The following is a 25,351-nucleotide window of genomic DNA, read 5'->3' as shown; positions in this document are numbered from 1 at the left end:
ATTGAAGTTTTTTTTTTTTTTTTTGCTTAATTCAAGATTTTTTGCTAAATTTGAGATTTTTTTTTGGCTTAATTGATTTTTTTTTTTTTTCACTTAATTGAAGATTTTTTTTCTTAATTCAAGCAATTTTTTTTTTTGTTTGTTTTTTTTTGTTTTTTGTTTTTTGCGTAAATTCAATTCAAGATTGTGGAATTTTTGCACTTGGCAAAAACATCCTGAACTGGACCCTTTGGCGGGCCACATTTGGCCCCCGGGCCGCATGTTTGACACCCCTGCTGTAAACTCCTTAATTCCTCTGCTTATTCCCTGGCTTTTCCACACTGGATGTCCCACCTGCAGGAGTGGGCGGGCCTTTCCCAGGAGGCGCGCTCTGATTGGACGCCGGTGACGCGCGGCAGGGAGCTGGAGGTTATAAATGCACCGATGGCGGAAAAAACATTCATGTTTGTGTGATTGAACTTCTAACGGTCTGAGTTCTGCTGCGTGAGCGTCTGACACAGTCTGACCAAAATGAACAGACTCATCCTGCAGATTTTCGCCCTTGGATTCTGCTTTGCAATCGGTGAGAAAAACCTCTTATTACTTATTATAAAGTTTTATTGCAGAGCGATTTTTACTGCAAAAATCTTTAAAATCCAGAAATAGGCTATTAATGCGTCGACGTTACATTAATCTGGACCCATTTTACTGCTGCTCTCTGGTTCTTTACTAGTTTTTATGACTTTATTTCATCATTTTATAGTGAATTTCAGTATTTTTATATCACTGAAAAACGATGAAAATGTCTCTAAAGAATGTTTTTTGTTTGTTTGTTTGTTTTTTGTTTTTTTTTTAAAATATCTTCTCAAACTTGCATAGCTGAGGTGTTTTAGTGTTTATCTCCAGTTATTTTATGCTTCCTGGGTGTTCAAGGCTGCAGAGCTTGAGGCTGTGACTGGGTGTGTTCACTTTTTCCAAGCAGGGGTGCACTCAAACTCACCATGGACGGTGTGTGGGAGCAAAAAGTGGGCAGTGTTATGTCATTTTCTGTCATATGCACCCAAAATTACATAATGTTTTTCATTTGTGTGTATAAATTATTCTGTAAATTTGAACTTTAACAAAATAAGCCTTTGTACCATATAAGACCACTAAACCTATCAAAGTGGTTTTTTTTTTTTTTTTAGATAGTTCAGGTTTGCTTTAGCACCAAATTAGACTAGAAGTAGATTTGGCTTAAGTTGTTTTTGTAAAACCTAATATGGGGCCTGAAATATTTTTGACATGAGCTGATGGTTAAGTGTTTTGTTGTATTGCCACTTGATTTGTTTGTAATAGTGACTATCTTGGCAAATGAATGCAAACATATGTGCAATATATTCAGATATCTTTGCTTTTATATATTTATTTAGACATTAACTCACTTTAAGATCAAAAATAGCAAATAAACTAATGATAAATACAGAGAAATTGTTTCTCCTTTGATTAAATTAACTGGTTGTTGCAGCTTTACTGTAAGTTTTAGATGTAAATAATCACACTTAGACTTATTTTTCACTTACAACTTTTTACTATGTTTAAATCGTTAATTCATTTGCAGAGGCTCCTCATTGCCTTTTTTGCTACTATATAAGTATTTTAGTGTTTTTCTTTTTTTTTTTTTAAACCTAGAAGCTGTGAAATTATCTCTCTATAGTTTTTTTTTTTTTTTTTTTTTTTAAGATCTTCTCAAACTTGTACTACTGTAGATGCATCCAGAGGTGTTTTCGTGCTTCGCTCCAGTTATTTAAAGTTTCCTGAGTTTTGAAGGCTGCAGGGTTAGAGGCTGGAGGCTTTAGTCTGACTGGGTGTGTTCACTTTTTCCAAGAAGGGGTGTACTCGAACGCACCATGGGGCAAAAAGTGGGCACTGTTGTGTCATTTTCAGTCCTATGCACCAAATATTTACAGCATTCTCCTTATGTTTTTGTTTAATCTCATTATATAGCCTACTTAATGAGGCGTAGAGTGATTTTTAGATGCATAAATAGACTCAGTCATTGGGTTACACATTCAGGATTCATGTCACAACCTGCCAACTATTACATGAGAAATTCCTCACCTTGTAATAGTTGAGGCATCGCCCGTGTCTCAGGTTCCACTTCTACACAAAGTCTGCATACTTGACAGACTGCAAGTTATCTGACTATTGTGTTTTGGGGCTATTCATTCTTTTTTTTTTTCTATTATTGTTCTCTTTGGCCCCTTGGCTCCATTTCTTTCGGCCTCCTGTTTCCAACCACACCCTTCCTAACGGGAACTTTCAGTTTGTTTCATCACTGTAACCCCTTTCAGGTATTAACTGCAACCTTCAGCCCACTGTGCCTTTGCTTTAATAGTTGTTTGTGACAGAAAAGGGATAAACCGATGCCTGTAATTACATGTTGGAGGTTTTCGTCTGCCTGTCTATTCCCACATAAGGGATGAATCTGTGTGTGTGCTCTGCAGAAAAGTGGGTGGTTTTAGGTGGCGGTCTGGTTAAATTTGAGTAAATATGTCACAGGCGGCTGAAAGTGTTCCTCAAGCAGCAGCTGCCAGATAAATAGACAAAAGGATTCTGCAGGTTTTAGGTTTAAATATCAGGGGAAGTTTCAGATTTCATGTATGAGCCTGATGTGTTTGACTGATAGTATGTTAAATGACTTCTAACAGTTTAATTAAGCATTAAAAATGAACTTGCGGGTGGAAAACAAACATCTCATTCATGTCTTTTTTAAGAATGTTGATTTTGTGAAAAGCAATTTATCCTCTTTACAAACTGTTGATGTTTGCATGACAAACCAGACCCACCCGTACCTTTATCTTTTATGACAAGATGATGATTTTTTTTCATTTGCAGACGGCTTTAAGGCACTGTTTGCATATTTACTTTTGGTGTTATTTTCCATAAACGTGTTTGCGTAAGCATTTCATGACTTTGCACAGCTTTTACTTTGGCAGGAGTCGCTTATATTATGCGTTTTATGTTTGCAATGCTGTAAATCAATTTTTTTTTTAATCCAATAAAATGTCAGAGAAAGGGGAGTCTGTTTGTGACATACTTGGTCACTCTAAGATTTGTTATGAATTACCATAGCTGGAAAAAGAATCCACATATCAAAGCATTTTTATGTCTTTATAAATGTAAAAGCGAAGACATATTGAGTCTTTCATACTGAGTGATTGAATTTTATTTTGATTTAATGTAGTGATAGTGTTTGGCATGCCAATGTTATTGTCTTTTACCACATTAAGTCAGCATCAGCTATTAAGTTGTCAAAATGAATAAGATATGTACAGATATTCAAAGTAAATGAACAAAAATAAACAAGCTTAATCAAGAAAATGTACAAACATGCTTAAAATATTCAAGAAAGTGAAGACAAAGGCAAATAAATGAACAAAAGTAATGAAGTAAATGAAAATATGAACAAAGAAATCAAGCAAATTAATAAAATATCCAAGTTAATATACACCTCATGAAAACCATGAAACCAGTAAAACTTGACTGAAGTTGCTCTATTTTAGGATCTTTGGAGAATACAATGCCCTCAGGAGGAAAATATGAGAACTAACTGTTCCCAAAACAGATAACACGCGATGTTAATCATATCAAACATCGGCTGTTTTTGATTTTTACTGCTCTTTTATTCCATTATATGAGATTCAACTGGATGTCTAAACATACTGTGTTTAATAGTTTCCTTGTGATCCTTTTTTTTGTTTATCTGTCTGTGTTTACATGGGGATAAAGCCAGTGTCTTAGATCTGCAGTTGCACAGTAGGACCAATAGGTGTCAGTATAAACCAAGTTTTGTGTTTGTGTTAATGTGAATGAGCCACACCTGTGTTCACACCTGCCACAGGAGGAGGAGGACAATAAGTATGTGTTGAAAAGCAGAGGGTTCATAAGTATTTCAGAGGAAAATATGAGTCTCCAGCTTTGACAACTCAAAATATATGCAACTGTTTATTTTGAAGCAGTATAGGGTATTTTTCTAGATGTTTTAAGTACATAAATATACATAAAACGCATATTAAAACACACCATTGGTAAATAAATGACCAAATACTATACGTGAGTTAATGGATGAATGGTTGAGTGAGAACTTATTCTTTTCCAGTTGTGTGCCATACTTTATTTTGTATATTTGAGCAGGATTGTGGGATTTTGTTTTAACAAAATAAACTTTTGTGTCATAGAAAGGCCACGAAACCTACCAAAGTGTAGTTTTTTAGGTAGTTCAGGTTTACTTTAGCACCAATTAAAACTAGAACTGGATCTGGGTTAAGTCATTCTTGTAAAACCTCAAATGGGGCCTGAAAGTTTTGACCTGAGCTGGTGATTGTAAAGTGTTGTTGAATCACCACTGAATTTATTCAGAAATTGTTAGACTCTTGAACTTCATGCAAAAATGTGTCCACTATAATAAGCTTTTCTTAATTTCATAGACTTTAACCCTCCGGTATCCGGATGTGCCTTTTACGCACACTTTGCACTTCGTTTTAAAAAACGTCATTATTTTTTTCACAATTTAAGTAAGGTTAGACTTGAAAAGTTGTTCATTTTTGCATGATCTTTAAAATTCTGTCCACCAACTAAAATGTGCACATTGTAAACAAAAGAAAATTACCAGACTAGTATCTGTCTGCCAAGTGTGCCTAAAACGCACTATTTCTTCCATTTGATATGTATGATTAGGGCTGAGCTTGATTTACAAAAATAAAATCAAATTAGAGCAGAAAAATAAATCAATATATAATATTTAATAGTTTGATTTATAGGTGTGCATTTTACGCACACTTGGTGACAGATGCTAGTATTTTTGAACATTTGACCTAGCGCCAAAAATAATAATGCAAATTAACCAATGTTGGAGTTAATCATTGACATATGCCAGGATGAAAAAATCAAATAATATGTGATCCACTTTTTATGTAGTATATTGAAAAAAATAAAAAAATTTTGTGTGTTTTTTTGCAAAAAAAAAAAATGGTTTGTTTCCATTACAAACACGGCATTTAAAGGGTTAAAAAATGTGACAATTATTGAGTATTTGGTATTTTTATTTATGGCTCAAGTTGATGAAATAGAAAAAAGTGTAAAAGAATTGAAAACAAACTGTTTGAAATTTTTTTTTTTTTTTTACATTATTCCACAAGTGTGCGAAAAAGGCACACTTGGTGCTTAGTAAGGGCCTTGGTGGACGGGATACCGGAGGGTTAACTCACTTTAAAATACAGTTGTGTGCCATTCTTTATTTTGTATATTTGAGCAGGATTGTGGATTTTTGTTTTGCCAAAATAAGCCTTTGTGCCATAGAAAGGCCACGATACCTGCCAGTGTAGTTTTATTTTATTTTATTTTTTTTTAGATGGTTCAGGTTCACTTTAGCACCAATTAAAACTAGAACTGGATCTGGGTTAAGTCATTCTTGTAAAACCTCAAATGGGGCCTGAAATATTTTTGACCAGAGCTGATGATTGTAAAGTGTTGCTGAATCACCACTTACCGGTAATTTATTCAGAAATTGTTTGACTCTTGAACTTCATGCAAAAATGTGTCCACTATAATTAGATTGCTTTGCTTTTCTTAATTTCATAGACATTAATTCACTTCAAAATCAAAATTAACTAATAAAACTAATGATAAACCTGGAAAAAAAAATGGTTTAAATTAACTGTCTGGTTGTTGCAGCTTCACTGTAATTTTTAGATGTAAATCACACTTTCACTCACAACTTCTTACAATGTTTAAATAATTGAATTTATTTTCAAGTATAATACAAAAACAGATGCAGCAGACGAGTCTTTTCCACTCAGAATGAAGCCAAGACAAGAAAAGTAGGAAAAAGAACGCAAAGTGAAGCAAATGACTAATTAAATATAGAAAGAATGGGAATAAAGTTGTAAATTATCAGGAAAAAAAGAACATTATCAGCCGTTAATTCAACACTGTGCATCAACAAATGACACAATGAGAATGTTTCAGTCAGACTTTTACAAACAAGTTATGTAATGTAGTTTTAATCTGAAATGAGCCAAACCTGCCCCTAATAAATGACCTATATGAAAGGCACAATTTAACAGTAAGTGCATCCTCTACAGTGTATGAATAAAGAGGCTAAAGTGTAGCTTCCACAAAGGCAGGAACTCTATTACGACATGTTGAGGTATCACACCTGACACTGACTCCTCAATGAAAGGCTGCTGTTTTTTATTGAGGTGTGTCTTTTCATTTAACATAGTGACGTAAAGGGAAATTCTATACATGCGAAGAATGTCTTACAGTAATGACACTGACGTTTTTGTGTTTTCTACCATGGCGTGCCGAAAGGAAGGGGAATTCATTTCATGTTGTCGACCACATGAGGCCAAATATAGGCTGAAGACAGGTTTATATGTAACCAGTATACGGTCAGAACGTGTACTTCAAATGATGGTTTCTGAAAGTGGATTTATGAGATGAAGAATCTGGAAATGTCTTCTCTTTATTAGTCTTTTTTCTTATTTTTCTCCTTCATCCTCATTGTCTTCATCTGCATTGTCTTTGTCATCCTCTTTGTCTTCATAGGCTTCATCTCTGTCGTCTTTGTCATCTTTGTTTTTCTCCTAATCATCTTCATTGTCTTTGTTTTCATCCTTATTGTCTACGTCAACTTCATCTTCTTTGTTTTTGTCATGGACTTCATCGTCTTCATCGTCGTCTTCTTTGTCGTCTTTTTCGCCTTTTTCATCTTTTTGGCCTTTGTTGTCATCTTTTTCATCTTTTTTGTCTTTCTCGTCTTTTTCGTCGCCTTTTGCATCTTGTCTTTTTCATCTTGTCTTTTTTGTCATCTTTTTGTCTTTTTTGTCTTTTTGTCGTCTTTTTTGTCATTTTTGTCTTCCTCATCTTTGTCATCTTTTTTGTCTTTTTTGTCATCTTTTTTGTCTTGTCTTTTTCATCTTCTTTTTGTCTTTTTCATCTTTTTGTCTTTTTTGTCTTCTTTTTTGGTCATCTTTTTTGTCTTGTCTTTTTCATCATCTTTTTGTCTTTTTCATCTTTTTTGGTCATCTTTTGTCTTTTTTGTCATCTTTTTTGTCTTTTTTTGTCTTGTTTTGTCTTTTTCGTCTTTTCTTTTTCATCTTTTTGTCGTCTTTTTTGTTATCTTTTTTGTCATCTTTTTTGCCATTTTTGTCTTCGTCGTCTTTTTCGTCTTTTTTGTCATCTTTTTTGTCTATCTTTTTCATCTTCTTTTTTGGTCATCTTTTTTTGTCATCATTTTTTGTCTTTTTGTCGTCTTTTTTGTGATCTTTTTTGTCTTTTTTGTCGTCTTTTTTGTCATCATTTTTGTCTTCGTCATCTTTTTTGTCATCATTTTTGTCTTCGTCGTCTTTTTTGTCTTTTTGTCTTGTCTTTTTCGTCTTTTTGTCGTCTTTTTTGTCATTTTTGTCTTCCTCATCTTTGTCATCTTTTTTGTCTTGTCTTTTTCGTCTTCTTTTTGTCTTTTTCATTTTTTTTGGTCATCTTTTTTGTCTTTTTTTGTCATCTTTTTTGTCTTTTTTTGTCATCTTTTTTTGTCTTTTTCGTCTTTTTTTCATCTTTTTGTTGTCTTTTTTGTCGTCTTTTTTGTCATTTTTGTCTTCCTCGTCTTCGTCATCTTTTTTGTCTTTTTTGTCTTCCTCGTCTTCGTCATCTTTTTTGTCTTTTTTGTCATCTTTTTGTCTTATCTTCATCTTTTTGTCTTTTTCATCTTTTTTGGTCATCTTTTTGGTCATCTTTTTTGTCTTTTTGTCGTCATTTTTGTCTTCGTCGTTTTTTTGTCTTTTTGTCTTGTCTTTTTCGTCTTTTTTGGTCATCTTTTTTGTCATCTTTTTTGTATTTTCATCATCCTTTTTGTCTTTCTCGTCTTTTTTTTGTCGTCTTTTGTCTTCATTTTTGTCATCTTTTTTTTGTCTTTCTTGTCTTTTTCGTCTTCTTCATCTCCTTCTTATCATTACTATTCTCACTGACACCTCATGTGATAGAAACTGGACCAAATCATTGCAAAACACAAAATTGCCGTTCTCTTTTTAGCCAAAGTCCTTATTCTTTGTCTCAATATAAAACAATATTCAATAAAGTCCCTGAAATTAAATTCATTAAATCAAACTATGCCAAAAAAAATCTAGATTTTCTGTTGTCTTACCTAAATTCTTAACTCAGTAACACAACTTTTTTTTTTTTCTATAAATGAAGTCTCTATCTTCGGGATTTAAACAGTCACAGGGTTCATTCAAAACCTCTGCTCAGGGCTGTAGAAACCGATCAGATCAAAACAGAAATTCTTCAAATGCTCTGTTCCACCCAAAGCATGTTCACTACAAAGTGATGAATGATTTCTAGTCTTCAGTGAATTTCTTCCGCTAGTGGAGAAGGATGGGTTTTCTGTTGTGGTGAAACAACAGCATTTCTTTGTCTCTTAATCTCATACGTGGTCATGAAACAATTTATGGAATGGTTAAGTAGCAAAAACCACAGAAATGCCTGTTATAATAAGAGTTTATTGTGTTTGATTGATACAAATTGAGCCAAACAATTCTTTGTCTAGTTTTTTTTTTTTTTTTTTTTGGTGGGGGGGGGGGGGGTTATTACATTTTCCTTTTCATTTGTGGCACAAATTGTAATTTTGATTTTTTTTTTTTTTTTTTTCTTTCGTAAATGGACCAAATCAGGGCTGTAATGACAGTCTTTTATTATCTTTCAAAATGTCATGTGTAGGGATGTAACAATTACTGGTATAACCATTAACCGTGGTAAAATTGCCAGTGGTTAGCATTACTGTTTAAATTCTAATTATCATGATAACTGCCTTTGATTACTGCACTTTTCCGGAGAAAATGCCTATGTAAAGATCTGCTTTTATGTCAAATATTTGAGTATAGTTTTAATTTATTACAATTTTAATTTTCTATACCTAATATGTGGAACCAATATTCACTTTTAAAGTCTTTGCAAAGGTTCATTAAGCATCTTTGTGTTATTTATGCAATAAATTCTATACATTTTTCAAATCAGATTTTATATATTTTTTGTGTTTTTTGTCCTTTTGTGTTGATATAGTAGGCTAAAGTGAAAAAATAATAGGAAGATGATGTAGATGAAGTTATGCTGAAAAAAAAAGATCCCATACATGGGTATAGTAAACATTTGTTTATATAGTATATGAAGGTAAAATCAAAAGGACTGAAAAACAGACGAAATAGACTCAGACCACTAAGGGTTAATATTTGAATGTTTCTGCAACAGAAGGTACATTGTACCTATTATTTTATTATGTTTTTTAAATACAACTTGGTTAAATTATTTCAGTGTGTGTATTAGTACTTTTTGAACATTTTGAGCACAATTTCAACAATACCGTGATAATAATAACTGTGATAATTTTGGTCACAATAACTGTGATATGACAGTTTCATATCGTTACATCACTAATAGTGACTCAGTGCTTTTAATACCCTTTTAAAATGACGCCACCTCTGTCATGGAACATCTGATGACTCAAAGGCAGAGCTACTTCCTGCTCACCTCTGACTACCTGAGCTCGTCGCTGTATTGCAGTAATGGTGCTGAACCCTGATTATAAGTTGAGACACTTCTGCTCTGGTGAACACAAACAATCTGCTGCTGTTTAATAAAACACCATTAACCTCATGTCCACACCATATGTTTACAGCCGAGTGCTGCAATGTAGAGAAACATCTTAAGTAACACACCTCTGTTTGCGTAAATGTGTGTTTGGTTTGGTCTAGTGCATCAGTGTGAACAATAGTGTCAAGGATCAGGTCGGACTGGATTTTAGATTTCTTCCAGACGACCACAGCGGCTACAGCGAGCATGCATGTATGAAACATGTCTGTCAGCATTGCAGAGCGCTGATGTATCTCCAGGTGTGGCAATGTGGACGCCACATGACGCTGACACTCAAAGGTTTTATTATAAGAAGCGTTCACCATTTGTACAAACTGTTATCTCAGTCTGATGAGCTGTACGTGTTGACTTTTGGCTGTTTTTATTATATAAAACTCCACTTTTTTATCCCTCTTTTAAGCAAATCTACACCATTATGGCACAACAGACTAATTGCGTATACAATACAATGAATACAAAGCATTTTTCTTCATTTGTGCAGAAAACGACCAGAGGTTTGTCCCAAAAGCCTCTGAATAGTCACTCGATCCTGGGTGTAACCGAAACCAGCAGGGCAGGGTGTGTGGGGTTAAGTGTGTGTACAAAGGTGTGGGCGTGTTTTATCGCTGAGGTAAAGAAATCTGTTTTATTGACATTTTGTTGAAATGACCAGAGTAATCCACCAGGATCAGAAGTGTTGCATGTGACGCTATTGCGTGTGAAGTTTAACATGTGGAGGATTATACAGTTAATTGAACCTGTATACAAATAAAATATGATAGACTCAGTAGGTATGGTATGATTTTATTTAAACAGGAACAGTGGATGACAGTATGTTGACCTATAGACCACAGGTGTCAAACATGTGGCCCAAAGGCCAAATCTGGCCCACCAAAGGTTCCATTCCGGCCCTGCAGGATGAAAATGCAGAAATGAACCTGAACAGTCCAGGTTGTCCAAATCCTTTTGGTTCAGGTTCCACATACAGACCAATGTGATCTACAGTAAAAATAACAACACAATAACCCATAAATAATGACAACGACAAATTTTCTTTGTGAAAAATTATGTAGAAAAAATTTAAGTGAAAAAAATAAGATTACACTGTGAAAATATTTACATTTAACAAAACTATTCTTTCACAATAAAATGCAAAAAAGTACATAAATAAAAACAAAGATGAACAACCTGAAATGTGCAATTTGAACAATATTCTGCCTGTTACAAAATGTTTATAGAACACTGTGTGCAAATGTACATGTATAAATAATAAGTCGAGGCATAATATTGTTAAAATTGCACTAATTTTTCAAATGAAATTTCTGTTTTTTTTCAGGTTATTCACATCTTTTTTTGTAAAATGTAAATATTTTCATAATATAATTGTGGGGGTTTTGTACTAAAACAAAAAGACAAACTTGGATTTGTCATTATTTATAGGTTATTAAGTCATAATTTTACTGGTCTGGCCCACTTGAGATCAAATTGGGCTAAATATGGCTCCTGAACTAAAATGACGCTGCTATAGATGGTCAGAAGGAAAGATGTTGGTGCCAGGTTATAGTTGAAGCTAATTTCCACCTGTAGTCCCTGGACAGGTTGATGTTCTGTACAATATGAGCACAAGTACATATTTCAGTGACAATATGACTTTTAAAAAACACACTAAAGTATATTTATTTTATGTACAGTCCATCGTAGACCCAATACTCTGTATGGCTTATGTCTACTTTTCAAATCATTATAGTTGCTTTTTGCGGTATGTTTATCACATACTATAATGGTGTTGAAAACACAAATAATTCAGCCCTATATACTTTCATAGGGATTCAGTTTGAATATGAATTTAGTTGGTAAACATAAATTTGTGCCAAGGTGGTTATGTCATTGTTTGTTTGTAGGATTACGCAAAAACTGACATGAAACCTGGCAGAAGGGTCACATACTCAACCCATTTTGGAGCAGAGCCATGAAAAAGGGGCAGGGCTTTTTTCTGTTTCTCTAAATTTATGAGACAGAGCATTAATTTGCTCTTCTTAAACTCCAGTAAAGTCTGTAATGTCCTACTACTGTGATTTATTTAACCAAGAAAGACATGTTGAGATAACTTTTTAAATTTATTTATTTTTTTTTTTCAACGAGTGTCCTGGCTGAGATGAACAACAGCACAATTAATCAGGTTACAAACAGGGAAACGACCACATACATATGATATGAACATTTCATATCACGGTTATTGTGACCAAAATTATCACGGTTATCATTATTATCGCGGTATTGTTGAAATTGTGCTCACACTGTTCAAAAAGTACTAATACACACACTGAAATAATTTAACCAAGTTATAGTTTGGAAAAAACAACAACAACAACAAAAAAAACAAATAAAATAATTGGCACATTGCACTTTCTGTTGCAGAAACATTCACATATTAACCCTTAGTGGTCTGAGTCTATTTTGTCCGTTTTTCATTACTTTTGATTTTGCCTTTATATACTATATAAACAAATGTTTACTATACCCATGCTTGGTATCTTTTTTTTCAGCACAACTTCATCTATATCATCTGTCTATTATTTTTTCACTTTAACCTACTATATCAACATTAAAGGCCAGAAAACGCAAAAAAAATATAAATTCCGATTTGAAAAATGTATATAATTTATTGCATAAATAACACACAGATGCTTAACGAACCTTTTCAAAGACTTTAAAAGTGAATATTGGTTCCAAATATTAGGTATATAAAATTAAAATTGTAATAAATTAAAACTATACTCAAATATTTGACATAAAAGTATATCTTTACATAGGTGTTTTTTCCCCTAAAAGTGCGATAATCAAACACGGTTATCAGGATGTTATTCATGAATTTAAACGGTAATATTAACTGTCTGCAATTTTACCGCAGTTTATCATTATACCGGTAATCGTTACATCCCTAATACACACAAACAGTATATAAAATACAAGGCAAGTTAAAAAATGAGTGCAAAAAGAGTTGTTTGTAAGCTGTTAGAAAAGAGTAGTAAAAATGACAAATATATATTCAAAATAATTTATCTACACCAATGGTTTCCATACTTCTTCTGCTAGTCCTAAAAAATCAATTTGTCTCCAAAGTGTCACTAATGTCTTCATTTTAACTGCCTTGATTTAAATACACTTTACTGGAATGTCAGCATCAATCATAGAGAATAAGATAAGACTATTACGCAGCCTAAATACTATTTGAAAATCTATTTTTACGTTTCTTTTGTCATTTCAGTCCTGTCACTTTTGCTTTATTCACCTTATGTAATGCATTGCCTCAGGACTGAAGTGTCTCCTATATTTCACATTTTTGCTGAGGGCAACATGTCTACATTCTACATAGTGTTCCTTTATTTTACTTAGAAATGAATTCATATATCATTTTGTCATATTGTACTCATGTGTTTTACTCTCTGTGACTCAACAACGAAACACTACAACCGATCCTTAAGCGTACAGTTTGAGTAAATTGCAGAAATTCAAGAATTAAGCACTTTTAATCAGTAATTGTCTTACCACTGACAGTACTTTATTTTTTTTGCATGAATAGAATTTTACACTTTTGACTGCACTCTACCCTTTGGTTCATAGTACTTGTATTATTATTATTAAATGTAGTTTCTGTGCTTAGAATTAAGTTCAATCCTTTATTTTGGTTTAGTTAAACTGTTATTTCAGTTGTGTGAAGGGAACCAGCAAAGTAAGAATTTCATTACTCGGCATAACCACTGTGTTTCTGTTGTGTATGTGACAATAAACGCCTTGAATCGGAATAAATCTGCAAATACACGCCTTCCTTCTGAAGCTCTCTCCTCTTGGACCAAATCGTATAAAAGATTCTGTGGAATTGACGTCACATTCCAAGCTGAACAGTAGTGTCACATCTCTGGAAACCTTAATAGCAATCACTAATTACAGCTGTCAGTCACATTTAAGCTCTTTACCTGCCGGAAAGTCCCTGTAATTAAAGTATGTGCTAAATAGGTTAGATTTTAAATGACAGATACTCTGCAGTAGTAGGTAAAATTCTTGTTTCCTCTCAGGCCACATGAAATACAAAGGTAATTATGGAAATTTTGCCCAATTTTGTCAAAAAACTATCAACTACTACAGCTTTAAGGGGTTAAACCTGCTTAAAAAAACTAATATATGAAACATAACCTGATATTCACATCTTTATGAAGGCCTTGCACCAACTGATTCTAAATACTGTCTATAAGCCTTTTTAAAATGCTTATTATTGTACATAATCAGCCCCTGAAACGACAGTAAAATAACTTAACATTTTTTTGAGTAAATACAGGCAATAAATGTGATTTAACACCATATATTTGTGAAAATCTGGCATTTTTGGAATATTTTTGCTATGTACTGATCATGTAGATGTTCATAGAAGTTCAGAGTAAATTCAGAAGTTATTGTATCAAAACAGAAAAGTGACTTTCATCAACTGAACATAAAAACTGGTGTTTATTTGTCAAATGACATGGGTTTTATTGGTGAATTAATGTTGCAAAAGATGACGGTGTTTCCACATTCGCTATGGATCCTCTGAACAACAAAAAAAAAAGATGCATCTGATGACAACAAACTGCACTTTACCTGAATTATTTCATCGTATTGATAAGATTAGTGGGATTAGTAAACATTTTAGATCAGTAGATGCCTTTAGTCACAACTGTATTTTTGGATCTTAGAAGGATAAAATCTTTCCTTTTTACATGTGACAAATGATGTAGTACTGTATATAGTACAGGTGTCAAACATGCGACCCCCCCCGGGCCAAAACTGGCCCAGGAAAGGGTCCAATCTGGCCCGTGGGATGAATGTGTGAAATGCAAAAATTACACTGAAGATATTAACAATCAAGAATGTCAGTCATTTTAGATCAGGTTCCACCCTCAGAACAGTAAAATACTATAATAACCTACAAATAATGACTATTCCAAATTTTTCTTTTTGTTTTAGTACAAAAAAGTTAAAATACATGAAAATGTTTACATTTAGAAATTATCTTTTCACAAAAATGTGAATAATCTGAACAACCTGAAATGTATTAAGAGAAGTCAGTGCAATTTTACCAAATATTCTGCCTGTTATTAAATGTTTTGTGTATTTGTAGATCCACTGTGATCTGTAATTTACATGTGTAAATAATAAACTGAGGCATAATATTGTTAAAATTGCACTTACATTTCTGAAGATATTTCAGGTTGTTCATGTTATTCACATTTTTAATTTAACTTTGTAGAAGTAAACATTATTATAATGTAATTTTACTTTTTTCCACTGTTACTATGTTACTGGTCCAGCCCACTTCAGGTCATATTGGGCTGAATGTGGCCCCTGAACTGAAATGAGTTTGACGCCCCTGGTATATAGCATTAGTGTAATAAGCTGTCCTGTTTGATGATGACTTACAGGGGTTGGACAAAATAATGGAAACACCTTAAAAAATCAACAAAATATAATTTAATATGGTGTAGGTCCGCCTTTTGCGGCAATTACAGCCTCAATTCTCCGAGGTATTGATTCATACAACTTGTGAATTGTTTTCCAAAGGAATTTTAAGCCATTCTTCAGTTAGAATACCCTCCAACTCTTTTAGAGACGATGGCGGTGGAAATCGACGTCTTACTTGAATCTCTAAAACTGACCATAAATGCTCAATAATGTTGAGGTCTGGGGACTGTGCCGGCCATACGAGATGCTCAACTTCATTAGAATGTTCCTCATGCCATTCTTTAACAATTCTAGCTGTATGGATTGGGGCATTATCATCTTGAGGTGAAGGTGTTTCCATTATTTTGTCCAACCCCTGTATGTGAACACTGCGCTTCATGAGCGGTTTTCTGTGGTTTTTGATTATCTAATATGTTCACAAAAATTGCTTCCATAATTTATTTCATCATCTTGTTCTGAAGTAAGCTGGGATTTGCTCATTTTTACCACCACCGATCAAGCTATAAATAGATTTTCCAGGTACTTAGACAGTGACATGTGACTATAGTGTGTGTGTGGGGTCCTGACGTTCATGGTTTCTAATGACAGCTGTTACTGAATTTGTTCCAGTCATCACTAGGTTGAGTCATGTTCACATCAGCCTCTCAAAAGGGAGCGGCATATTGGGTGTCTTAAATGTAAAAGACTTCTATGTGAACGTAGGTTGCATTTGCTTGTCTTAAATAACATCTGCACAATAACAAATCCTGGGTACATAAAAAAATCTGGCAGAGCCGCTTCACTATTATCGGAAACAGTTGTGTTTGGAGTGCTGCCAGGTCAACTTTTACCACTCTTTTATACCGGAGAGCCTGTTGACACGTAGCACATTAGGGACTGTATTGACTATAGACAAATAAAGTTTAGGCATTAACTTGAAGGCCACTCCTAGAGCACATACCTCAACCAAGGCCCTTCATTCCGCTGATTGTTGACCCTGACTGATGGAAAAAGTGAGGAAGAAGGAAAAAAAAAAAAGTGATTATTTGTCAGTTAAGAAAGCCACAGTTTGTTGTAAAACTGTTAGAGGCTCAGTGATGTCTAACTGTTCACATGCTGATTGCACATATCCTAACCCTACCTTTCACACATACACTCAAATCCCTCATTATAGTGAGTTTCCATCCAGCTGTTTTATTTGCTTTGTCAGTTTATGGAGGAAAACTCTAAATATGACGAGTTTACACGCTTGGGACTAGGGCTGTAAGAAAATATCGGTTCTACAATGTATTGTGATATTTCATTTCACAATACGGTATCTATATTTTTTTTAGGTATTTATTCGATTGCAGATATTGTGGAGGTTCATTTTTGTTTTTCTTTTTTGTTTATATTTTATTTATTATTATTTAAGACTCTTTTATTAAATAATGTTAGTTCCTTTGTTGGGATTGAACTAAAATGATGTTCTGATGTTAGTTCTGAACGAATAGAATATGAACATTTGAGCAGGATGTTAAACTGTAATGTCTGTAAAATATAATTTAAGTTTTATCACAGGAACATTTTGTGATATAGCATTAGATCCTGTTGGGATCAGATAAAAATGTGTTAAGTATTTGTGCAGATATCTGGTGTAATTCAATTCTTCAAGGAAATAATCATTTAAAAAAAAAAGAAACACACAAAAAATTGCCTTTTTAACAGTATCATGATATATCGTGATATATCGTATCGTGATCCTAGTATTGTGATTTGTATCGTATTGCCAGATTCTTGCCAATACACAGCCCTACTTGGGACCTTACTTACATCAGTTAACAGAGGTTGACAAGTTATTTTATAGAATACTTAAACAGTAGGGGATGGAAATTTTGGCATTTTCTTTGGCCTCATTCTCAAAATTCAAAATAAAAATTTCAATTAACTGGGATGGAAGGAAACCTGCCTAGTGTGTACTAGTTGATGTCCCTTTAACTAAAAACTGACCCTCTATAAAAATGATGCCACTGTAGAAATGTGACAGCATAAACCAGTGGTTTCCAACCTTTTTTGGCTCGTGACCCCATTTTAACATCACAAATTTCTGGCGACCGCAGACACTCCTGAACGGACACTTTTTTTTTTTTTGCTAAAATTTGTTTTTGATCTTGCAATAATTTGCTATACTATGCTGCAAATAAACATTAATTTTAGATGACATTTAGTCTATATAATGTATAATATTATGGACGGAGGCAGAAAAGCCAGGTGTAGATTACTGCACAAAGTGAGAATTTGATTTTCCTTGGTCAGGATATGTACAGTCTGTCCAGCTTGGATTTACAAGGCTGACAATTAATACTGAACAAACAAGAACTCAAACTATGAATTATGAAAGAGCTGCAGCATCTGAAACTGACCACAATGAACATTTGAAAGATAAACAGCACCACAGTGCTGCAGTTTCAGACTCACAGTTTGTCATGTCTTTTATGTATTATGATTGTCTCTCTCAACTCCCCATATATTTTTTATTAGTTAGGGTTTTTTTTTACATTTTCTATCAATTGCAAGAAATTTCAGGTGACCCCATTAGAATTCCTGGCAACCCCATGTGGGGTCCCGACCCCAAGGTTGAAAAACACTGGCATAAACATAAACAGTGACTCAAACCCTGTACGTATAAATGGCTCATTATAGGCTTATAAAACACATCTCTCATTTACAGATATTTATACAACAATGGAACTATGATTATGAATATTACAATCCATTACTGCAAGTATGAGCAGAAAAAACTAATGTTAAACTAATTTCAATGTTGAATTTGCCAACCAAATAGAGATTAGTTGCAACAAAATCTAATTCTGATCCCTCAACTCAATGAGGCCTACTCAATTTTTTTAATCCCATTACTTAAATTATTATGTTCTTTTCTGTTTAGAGTTTTCCATTCTCTTACAGTAACACTGTGTTTTGTTTTGTTTTTTGTTCAGTCATGAATAATGCAGATACTAAAACCAACAGTGTCTCAACAATTTCATGTCTGCCTATTTATTAATTGTTTTTTTTGTATTATTATTATTATTATTATTATTATTATTATCATATATATATAATTTTTATTTTTATTTTTTTCGAAAAGCTCCTCAGACTATACAAAACCCTCTACAAGAGATGACATCCTCTATTTTGGTTAAAAACCAGCTTGACAGACCCAAACTATGTCCAGGCTAAAGTTAAACAATGGTCTTTGTCAGTAAGGCCTTGTGTGAGTAAACATGTCCTCTGGGCTTGTTTTCAAAGAGTCAAACCTGTTACTTTCATTTACTTTTTGTTGAAGTTTCTTCCTGGTTTTGTCCATGTTCTCGTTGAACTGTGAGAGCTATAGGTTCCTATAAAAGCACAAAACAGTATTTTTCTAATTGTAGGCTATTATTTATGTAATACAGCTATTTCAGATATTGTCTAAGTTATCCATATGGTGAATTCTGAACAGAGATTGAATTTGTAGATAATTTAGATAAGAAAGAAGGAAGTTTTTTCATCAGTCTGTGAGCAGGATTATTACCAAAACAAAACAACTGCACCATTTTCATTAAACTTGTGTAAGATAGACACAGATATACCAAGAAACTGCTACATTTTGGGCAAAATGCAAAGTTTTACTCACTTTTTTTTTTTTTTTTGCTAAATCTGTGTGCACAAAAACGGCTGCACAGAAGTAAAAATTAATGTATTCAGTGAAAGAGCTCAAAACAAATTAATAGATTGTTCTTCCATCTTAAACTGTCATTTATCATTTCCAAACTCAAATAGACATAGCCAGTGATTCATTCTATCAATATTGGAATATTTCATTGTATTTACATTCCTCTATATGAATTCTATTTCCTGAATTGCAGCTTAGATTTCCACCTGCTCTCAATCTGTCAGTGATTTAAAGCTTGTGAGTGCACTCTTAGTAGCACAAATATTCACATCCTGTCATGAACAAGAACCATTTTAGATGTGGTAACACATTTAAAATGGTTCTTGTTCTTTTCAAGGTGAGTTGGAGCTGGGATAACTCATTGTTGTAACCGTTAGATGGTCATCAGCAACTGTTCTGATAAACAATTAATAATTTTACAGATATTTCAGCTAAAAATTATCTGTGGACTTGTTTTCAACTTTTCAGATGAGATAATGAATGTTCTTAAGATCTTCAATGGATGGATTTTCCACAATTTTGGGATATCATAGAACACAACACTAAATGAAAAAGGCAATTGGCAGATTGATGAAAATGATCACTATTGCAGCACAACAATGAACAGACCTTGTGTATACTCACTGGCCACTTTATTAGGTACACCTGCTTAGCTGCACTTAAACACAAATATCTACCAGACCAGTCACATGACAGAAACCCAATGCATTCAGGCACGTAGACATGGTTGAAACCCAGCCTCAGAATGAAGAAGAGAGATGGTCGGAGTAACTTTCTGGTCTAAAAGTTTCAGAAATTGCTGATCTGTTGGGTTTTCCACATACAACCATCTTCAGATTCCAGAGAAAAATAGAAAATGTTCAATGAGTAGTAGTTTTACAGGGTGAAAATGCCTTGTTGATGCTGGAAGTCAGAATAGCCAAAGTGAATTGAGCTGATAAAAAGGCAGTGATTCAACAATGGAGGTCTGAAGAAAAACACACATCACACCTTGAAATGAATGGGCTACAAGAGCAGCGTACACTCATTGGCCACTTTATTAGGTACACCCTGTTAGTACCAGGTGTACCTAATAATAAAGTGGCCAGTGAGTGTATATGCACTACACACCCAAACAGATAGATCTTCATTAACACATGCTGCAAAAGGTCACAATACCATATATACTCAACTTGCAAATGCACTGACACTGCTTACAGAAAGGCTTTAAGGAGTCAGGTGAGGAGTACATTCGGTAAAAAAAAACACCTGCATTTATTAGAGCTGGTTCATAAATATGGCAATTCCCTCCCTCCCTTTTTTTTTTCTTGGCCCTGCATTGTATTGTGAGTATTATTAGTGTTTTCTGATTATTTAATATAGTTGTTGCATTGCCTGTATATTTATTTTAAAGCTTTTGTTCCCAACTTATTTAATCCCGATCTTTGTTGTTCACAGTTCACACTCTGAAATGCTACAACTGCAAAATTGGCTTCTTTGACGTCTGTTTCACCACTGAAACGACATGTGCCAGCGGAGAACACTGCTTCAGTGGCACTGGAAAGGCAGGTAAGAGATCATCCCCAAAACATCTCACATGTCAACATTCTTCTGAAGGCGTTTGTCACAGTAACTCAGTGAAATCAGATGCATTCAAGTGAAGGAGGATGACTTTGCTCCTGTTGACGTAAATGCTTTTTTACCCCAAGGCTAAGATGAGGAGAGTGTGTATAACAAATATAAGAATAGAGCAACAAATCTTTGCAATTTACAAAGAAAAAAGCTTGACATTCACCTGCAGTTTCTAGTCTCTAAACCCTGGGATTTTGAGGAATTGGAAAAGAATCAGAGTAAGAAGTAAAGTGATCTGTGAGTTCGTGTTATCAGGTGCTACAGATAAGAACAGCCTCTAGAAATGATTACGATCTCTAACGGCTGTTCTCAGAAGGACAAATAGACCCACAGTATATTTCACCCTCTACTTAAAGTTGTCGGTGTAAAATCTCTTCTTCGAGCTCGGATACAATCAAATATAAATGAACTCTTTCATAACATGTTGGCAGTTTATTTACAAAAGTATTCTGAGATTCAGATAAAAAAAACATACTATAAATGTATCCTCCATGATCATATCAGACTATTTTAAGTGTTTTAAAATATGCTTGAGTTTTACTCTTATTTGTTGTTGCGTTTTTACCTTTTTTCCCCCCTGTATTTTAATCAAATGATTTACTGTTCTTCATTTATGTACATTTCTTGAGAATAAGCAATCTTTCCTTTTATGTCAGTACAACACATTTTGTAGGGTATTGACTGGTTAAAAAAAAAAAAAAAACATAGTCATAACTGAAATGTCAGTTATTCTCAACAGTTGTGGAAAATCATTTATATTAGTCAAAGTGCTAATGCTACACAATGGAAAATCACTAAAAGTAAACATGTGCTCAAAACTCTAAACAAAAATGATTTTTTTTAGCTTTATTTCACTTGTGTATTAATGTACGTACAACTTGCATTTTACTTTTGTAGATGGTTAATGTTGAGTCCATTTTAACCACATTAAACTATAGACAGCAAATGCATCACATGTTTGTAATGTCGCTGTCCTGAAACATGTCTCAAGTCAACTCTTCAGGTCAGAAAAACAGGCCTGGTTTCTGCGTTGAGACGATGCATTTTCAGCAACACAAAGATATTTAAAGTTGACTTAAGCATTGGAATCTTTGCAACACAATGGAGCAGTTGTACTACAAAACTACTCTTTTTCTCCTGGAAAGATGCATCTTAAGTAGGGATGTAACAATATGAAAATTTCATATCACGGTTATTGTGACCAAAATTATCACGGTTATCATTATTATCACGGTATTGTTGAAATTGTGCTCAAAATGTAAAAAAAAAAAAAGTACTTAAACACACACTGAAATAATTTAACCAAGTTGTATTTAAAAAAAGTTTAATAAAATAAAATAATAGGCACAATGTACCCTCTGTTGCAGAAACATTCAAATATTAACCCTTAGTGGTCTGAGCCTATTTTGTCTGTTTTTTAGTACTTTTGTATTTTGCCTTTATATACTATATAAACAAATGTTTACTATACCCATGTTTGGTATCTTTTTTTTCAGCACAACTTCATCTATATCATCTGTCTATTATTTTTTCACTTTAACCTACTATAAAAACATAAAAGGCCAGAAAACACAAAAAAATATAAAATCCCATTTGAAAAATGTATATAATTTATTGCATAGATAACACAAAGATGCTTAACGAACCTTTTCAAAGACTTTAAAAGTGAATATCGGTTCCAAATATTAGGTATATACAATTAAAATTGTAATAAATTAAAACTGTACTCAAATATTTGACATAAAAGCATATCTTTACATAGGCGTTTTTTCCCCTACAAGTGTGGTAATCAAACAGTTATCATGATAATGACAATTTAAATGGTAATACTAACCGTTGGCAATTTTACCGCGGTTTATCGTTATACTAGTAATCGTTACAGCCCTAATCTTAAGGAAAAAAATGTAAAAAAGTAAAATGACTTTCTAAGATGCTAACAAGCTGCTTTTTAGAGTCATCAGATCCCCACAAATGCATCATTTATATAAATATTTTTAAGCGCTGTATGACCTGAGGAAGCCTTGTTACAAAAATAAACCTCCATGCTTGTGAGCTGTTTACTGATTAGAGGTTGGGAGACGGGCTAAGGAAGTGCTGACAGATGCACATCAGTAACACCTGTGATTGTATTTTTAATTTAAAGTCAGGCATTCATTATAACCAGAGACCAAACAGGACTAACGTGGTTTTGAGCCAATAGAATATAACCTGCAGTATGTTTTCACATACCTCTTTGTGCAGCTCCAGTTCAGACTTGACTCAATGGGGGAAAAGTAACAGTGAATTAGTCTTCACATAAACCCTTATTTTTATTTTATTTTGACTTCTAGTTTAGTTTTAATTGGCTTTTTTAAAGTGGCTGTGCAGGGTTGGTTGCTGAAAATGCTTTGGTTTCAGTGTACAGTTCATTAGCCTCTTAGCATAATTGCCTAAGTCATGTTGTATGTCTTTAAACCCTTCTTTACAATGTAGAAAGCATGCAGACTTTGTCGGCTCATAAAATTATCTTTTAAATTGACATCATTTGTGTAAATAGTGGCACAAATCAAACAGGATCAAAAAATGACATCTATTACTGCTGACATAGATTCATATTTTTCTGAAGTTGTTTTATGGAGCATAGTGAAAAGAGCAGAACTTCACCTCTCCTACAGATTGGTTTTTAAAGAAAACGTATAAATATGCAAAAGCAAATGGCACTCAAAATATAATGACTGTAACCCTCCCTTCAAATCCCCATGAAACAGCTACTGAAGTATGAGGCCCTGGTCTGTTCAGAAACCCTACATCTAGTCAATAAGGCCAATATCTGACCGTACCAAAGTTCAGCCCTGTATCGGTGCATCCCTCATGAAAACTATAATCTTTTTTTTTCCAACAACAGTAACTAAAAGTGCACAACTAAAGTTAGCTTGTCTTATTATCCCCATTGACTGACCTTGTCTCTGTATTTTACACGTTAATACACAAACAATTCTTAGCATTAGCATTAGCACACATTCGGAGCACTGACCTGCCACTGAAGGCCAACTCCACATTACCATGCTCAGGGGCACTGGCAGGAGAACTAACCTCGATTTAGTGTTTATAATTTTCTCAGGGCTCTCGAGTCACATGCATTTTAACCTGCTCACAAGCCACACCTTGTATTTCTCATGCGTAGACTAGTCTAGTTGCGGAAAAAGGTCTTTCCATTGTAGCTTTGTGTGATGTACCAATTGCGCTACACCCAAAATCCACTTCTTGCCATGAGCGCGAAACCTTTTAATCGAAAAACAAGTTTTGGCGAAATTGTCGTTTTTCCATTGAGTAAATTTTTATGCGCAAGTTATTTTCGCGCAATTTGAGGATCGATGGAAAAGCGACTAATGATCTCGCTTAAGTACAATAAACAACACTAACATTATCTTGCACACACCTGCACTGAGAAATGCTGAATTAAATAAATATTTTTATTTGTATGATTTTTACCCATGTTAATACACAAACAGTACTTAGCATTAGCATTAGCACACATTCGGAGCAGTGAGCTGCCATTGAAGGCACTTGGGGACCAACTCCACATCACCATGCTCAGGGGCACTGGCAGGAGAATTAACCTCGATTTAGTGTTTGTAATTTTCTTCTGCATAAAGGTTTTTTTTTTTTTTTTTTTTATTTCTCCACGCTTTTGGTTTTTGTTAACTGTAATAACCTTGTCTCCATAGTCGGCTTTGTGGACATCATGATGAAGGGCTGTCTGGCAGAGGCTGAGTGCAACCAGACTTCAGAGGTGAACTTTCCCTCCGATTCCAACACCACTGCCTACACGATGACCAAAACATGCTGCAACACCGACCTGTGTAACTCTGCCCCCGGTCTGCCCGGAGGCTCCGGACTTAAACTGGCCCTCGCCTCCGTCGCTGCGCTGTTTGTGGCTCACCTCCTGGTTTGACAGGACATGCATGACGTTTAAGCACATACACTACACATTGTACACACACCAGCACTATGGATTAAATTAAACGCTCTTCCCAAACATCAGATCTGTAGCTTTTTTTTTTTCTCTCTCTCTCTCCACATGGTTGTTGTGTTTACTGTCCTTCAGGTGCATTATATTTGTCACAAACGCTGCAAACTATTCACACAGATGAAGTTTAGATCCCTCCCATAGGCCTCATTTTAATGTTGGTCCATATTAGCTGATAAACATTTCATAGTGTAACAACATAGACTTTCATTTCCCATAATTAACTCTCAGTCCTGTAGTTGTGAACACATGAATCACCTTAGACAATGATGGTAAATGACAACATGTTCTGTCCATTTGACAGTTCGTGTCATTCCAGCCTAATTTATTAACACTCACCTTGTGTATTGTCATTTTTAGAGTGATAGAGTTGAAAACATGATGTAAAAGCCTCTGTAAACATTTCAAAACGTATATTCTAATGCCAAATGTTTCATGTTTAGCTTCTTCTTTTGTGTGACAGGTTCTGTGAAAACATTTCTTAGTTTTGCTGGTTTTTCTTTCCCTCTTTTCGCCCCAAATCCTTTTTTGTTTAACATGTTTTATTTTTGATATTGTTAAAGCCATGCTGCACATTACTCATAGCTGTGGGATAAAAGCTTTCATTTATCTTGCTAGTTTTTGAATGTAAATATGGGGGAAAAAGTGATTTAACTGATTATATTATTTGCATAAATCAACATGTAACCGACTTGAAATTTGTCAGGACTGATCCCTGTCAGGTATTGTCCTCTGTATGTGTTTGATATCGGCTTGAATTTCCACATCAGTCATACAAATAATTATCGATACTTCCTGAAACTAATATTTTTGGCATTACTTTCCAAAGATTCCTGCCTGTTTGGATGTTTTTGTCAAATTGGTGATGTTTTAAAATGTTTCAAAATGGAATAAAACTTCAAATTGGGTAAAAATTG

At 34.1% G+C, this 25,351-nt stretch overlaps 1 protein-coding gene across 1 annotated transcript; it reads left to right on the top strand.

Moving 5' to 3' along the window:
* Positions 1-428: 428 nt before the first annotated feature.
* On the top strand, positions 429-25,351 carry spaca4l (sperm acrosome associated 4 like). Its single transcript, XM_030148221.1, has 3 exons — positions 429-562; positions 20,252-20,362; positions 24,133-25,351. The coding sequence occupies exons 1-3, from the start codon at positions 511-513 to the stop codon at positions 24,357-24,359; spliced, it is 390 nt and encodes a 129-aa protein (XP_030004081.1). The 5' UTR covers positions 429-510; the 3' UTR covers positions 24,360-25,351.

This window comes from Sphaeramia orbicularis, chromosome 11 (assembly GCF_902148855.1).
Source record: "Sphaeramia orbicularis chromosome 11, fSphaOr1.1, whole genome shotgun sequence".
NCBI lineage: Eukaryota > Metazoa > Chordata > Actinopteri > Kurtiformes > Apogonidae > Sphaeramia > Sphaeramia orbicularis.
This window is presented reverse-complemented; position numbering and strand designations above follow the sequence as displayed.

What these genes read in the sequence shown, in the direction of transcription:
- spaca4l (XM_030148221.1), top strand. Translation starts at nt 511, where the DNA reads ATGAACAGACTCATCCTGCAGATTTTCGCCCTTGGATTCTGCTTTGCA. An exon ending in TGGATTCTGCTTTGCAATCG is followed by an intron (nt 563 to 20,251) that starts GTGAGAAAAACC and finishes TGTTGTTCACAG; the next exon opens with TTCACACTCTGAAATGCTAC. An exon ending in CAGTGGCACTGGAAAGGCAG is followed by an intron (nt 20,363 to 24,132) that starts GTAAGAGATCAT and finishes TTGTCTCCATAG; the next exon opens with TCGGCTTTGTGGACATCATG.